At 35.7% G+C, this 1,203-nt stretch overlaps 1 protein-coding gene across 1 annotated transcript in view; it reads right to left on the reverse strand.

Moving 5' to 3' along the window:
• Positions 1-223: 223 nt before the first annotated feature.
• The window catches only part of FAM237A (family with sequence similarity 237 member A), a 5,137-nt gene continuing 4,157 nt past the window's right edge, over positions 224-1,203 (reverse strand). The window contains exon 2 of the mRNA XM_008687411.1: positions 224-459. Coding sequence (XP_008685633.1) covers positions 320-459 — 140 coding nt within the window. The 3' untranslated portion in view covers positions 224-319. The remainder of the gene's footprint in view (positions 460-1,203) is intronic.

The following is a 1,203-nucleotide window of genomic DNA, read 5'->3' on the forward strand; positions in this document are numbered from 1 at the left end:
CTCTAGTTCATTAACAATATCCAGCATTCCAGAACAACTTATCAGAGTGAATACAAACAGTCTGACTTGCCCAATCCCCTGGTCCTCTTTGGAAGCTATTTTACGTCTCTCAGACAGTGGGATGATCTGACAGGAAAGCTACCATTTGAGGGAACATGCTAGCAGGCTAGAAGAATGAAACCTTAAGTAAGTACTCTGAGAGATTGTGGCTTATGATTTATCTCTGGACATTCCCACCATTTCAAGTAAACGAATGATCAGTAGTTAAGAAAAACATATTTGTTTAATTCCAAGATGTGAGTTAGTGCTGAGGTGAGATTTATTTTCTCTTTATTTCCAGACCACTGGTGACTTTTCCGATGACCTTAGACCCACTCCTGTGCAAGTACATGCTTATCAACCCCTCAATCAACTCTTTCTTCTTTAGGAAAGGTGTTCTTAGTTGCTGAGAATATGCACCTGAAAGTAGAGAAAAGGAACTCGTTGTTAGAGCACCAAATTATTCTCAGGTTAATTAAATAGCAATAGATTGGTTTTAAAAGAAAGTTTGTTGGGGCACCTGGGTAGCTCAGTCAGTTGAGAATCTGACTCTTGGTGTCAGTTCAGGTCATGGGATCAAGCCCCATATCAGGCTCTGTGCTCAGCAGGGAGTCTGCTTGAAGATTCTCTCCCTCTCCCCTCTCCCCACTCTCTCTCACACTCTCTCTCCCCCACCTTCTCTCTCTCAAATAAATCTTTAAAAATAAAAAATAAAAGAAAGTTTGTTGTTTCTGTCACTATCAAAATTCTCTATAAATTTACTGTCAGATATGTGTTCTATGCAGTTTAGTTAAATAACAGAAGTTAAGTAAATTATAAGAAATACATTTCCTTGTTAATTAATGTGTATGTATTAAGATGTTTTCTGATTAAAAAGGTAAAAATGGTCATTATGTAATTTATGTATTAAAGTTTTATGCATATACACTTTACACCATAATTTAGTTAACCATTACATTTAAATCATTTCCGAGTTTTCTGCTGATACAAACAGTATTGCAGTGGAGATCCTTGTACTGCATTGTGGGCCACATCTCTGAATGTTTCCTTAGGATGGATTTCTAGGTGAGTAATTTCTGAAGATCTTACTAGGAAATTTCTTAGAATAAATGAAGTAAAAAATCAAGCATTTGTGAAACTAATTATACATATATATATATATAT

This window comes from Ursus maritimus, unplaced genomic scaffold (assembly GCF_017311325.1).
Source record: "Ursus maritimus isolate PB19 unplaced genomic scaffold, ASM1731132v1 scaffold_1, whole genome shotgun sequence".
In the NCBI taxonomy this organism is placed as follows: Eukaryota; Metazoa; Chordata; class Mammalia; order Carnivora; family Ursidae; genus Ursus; species Ursus maritimus.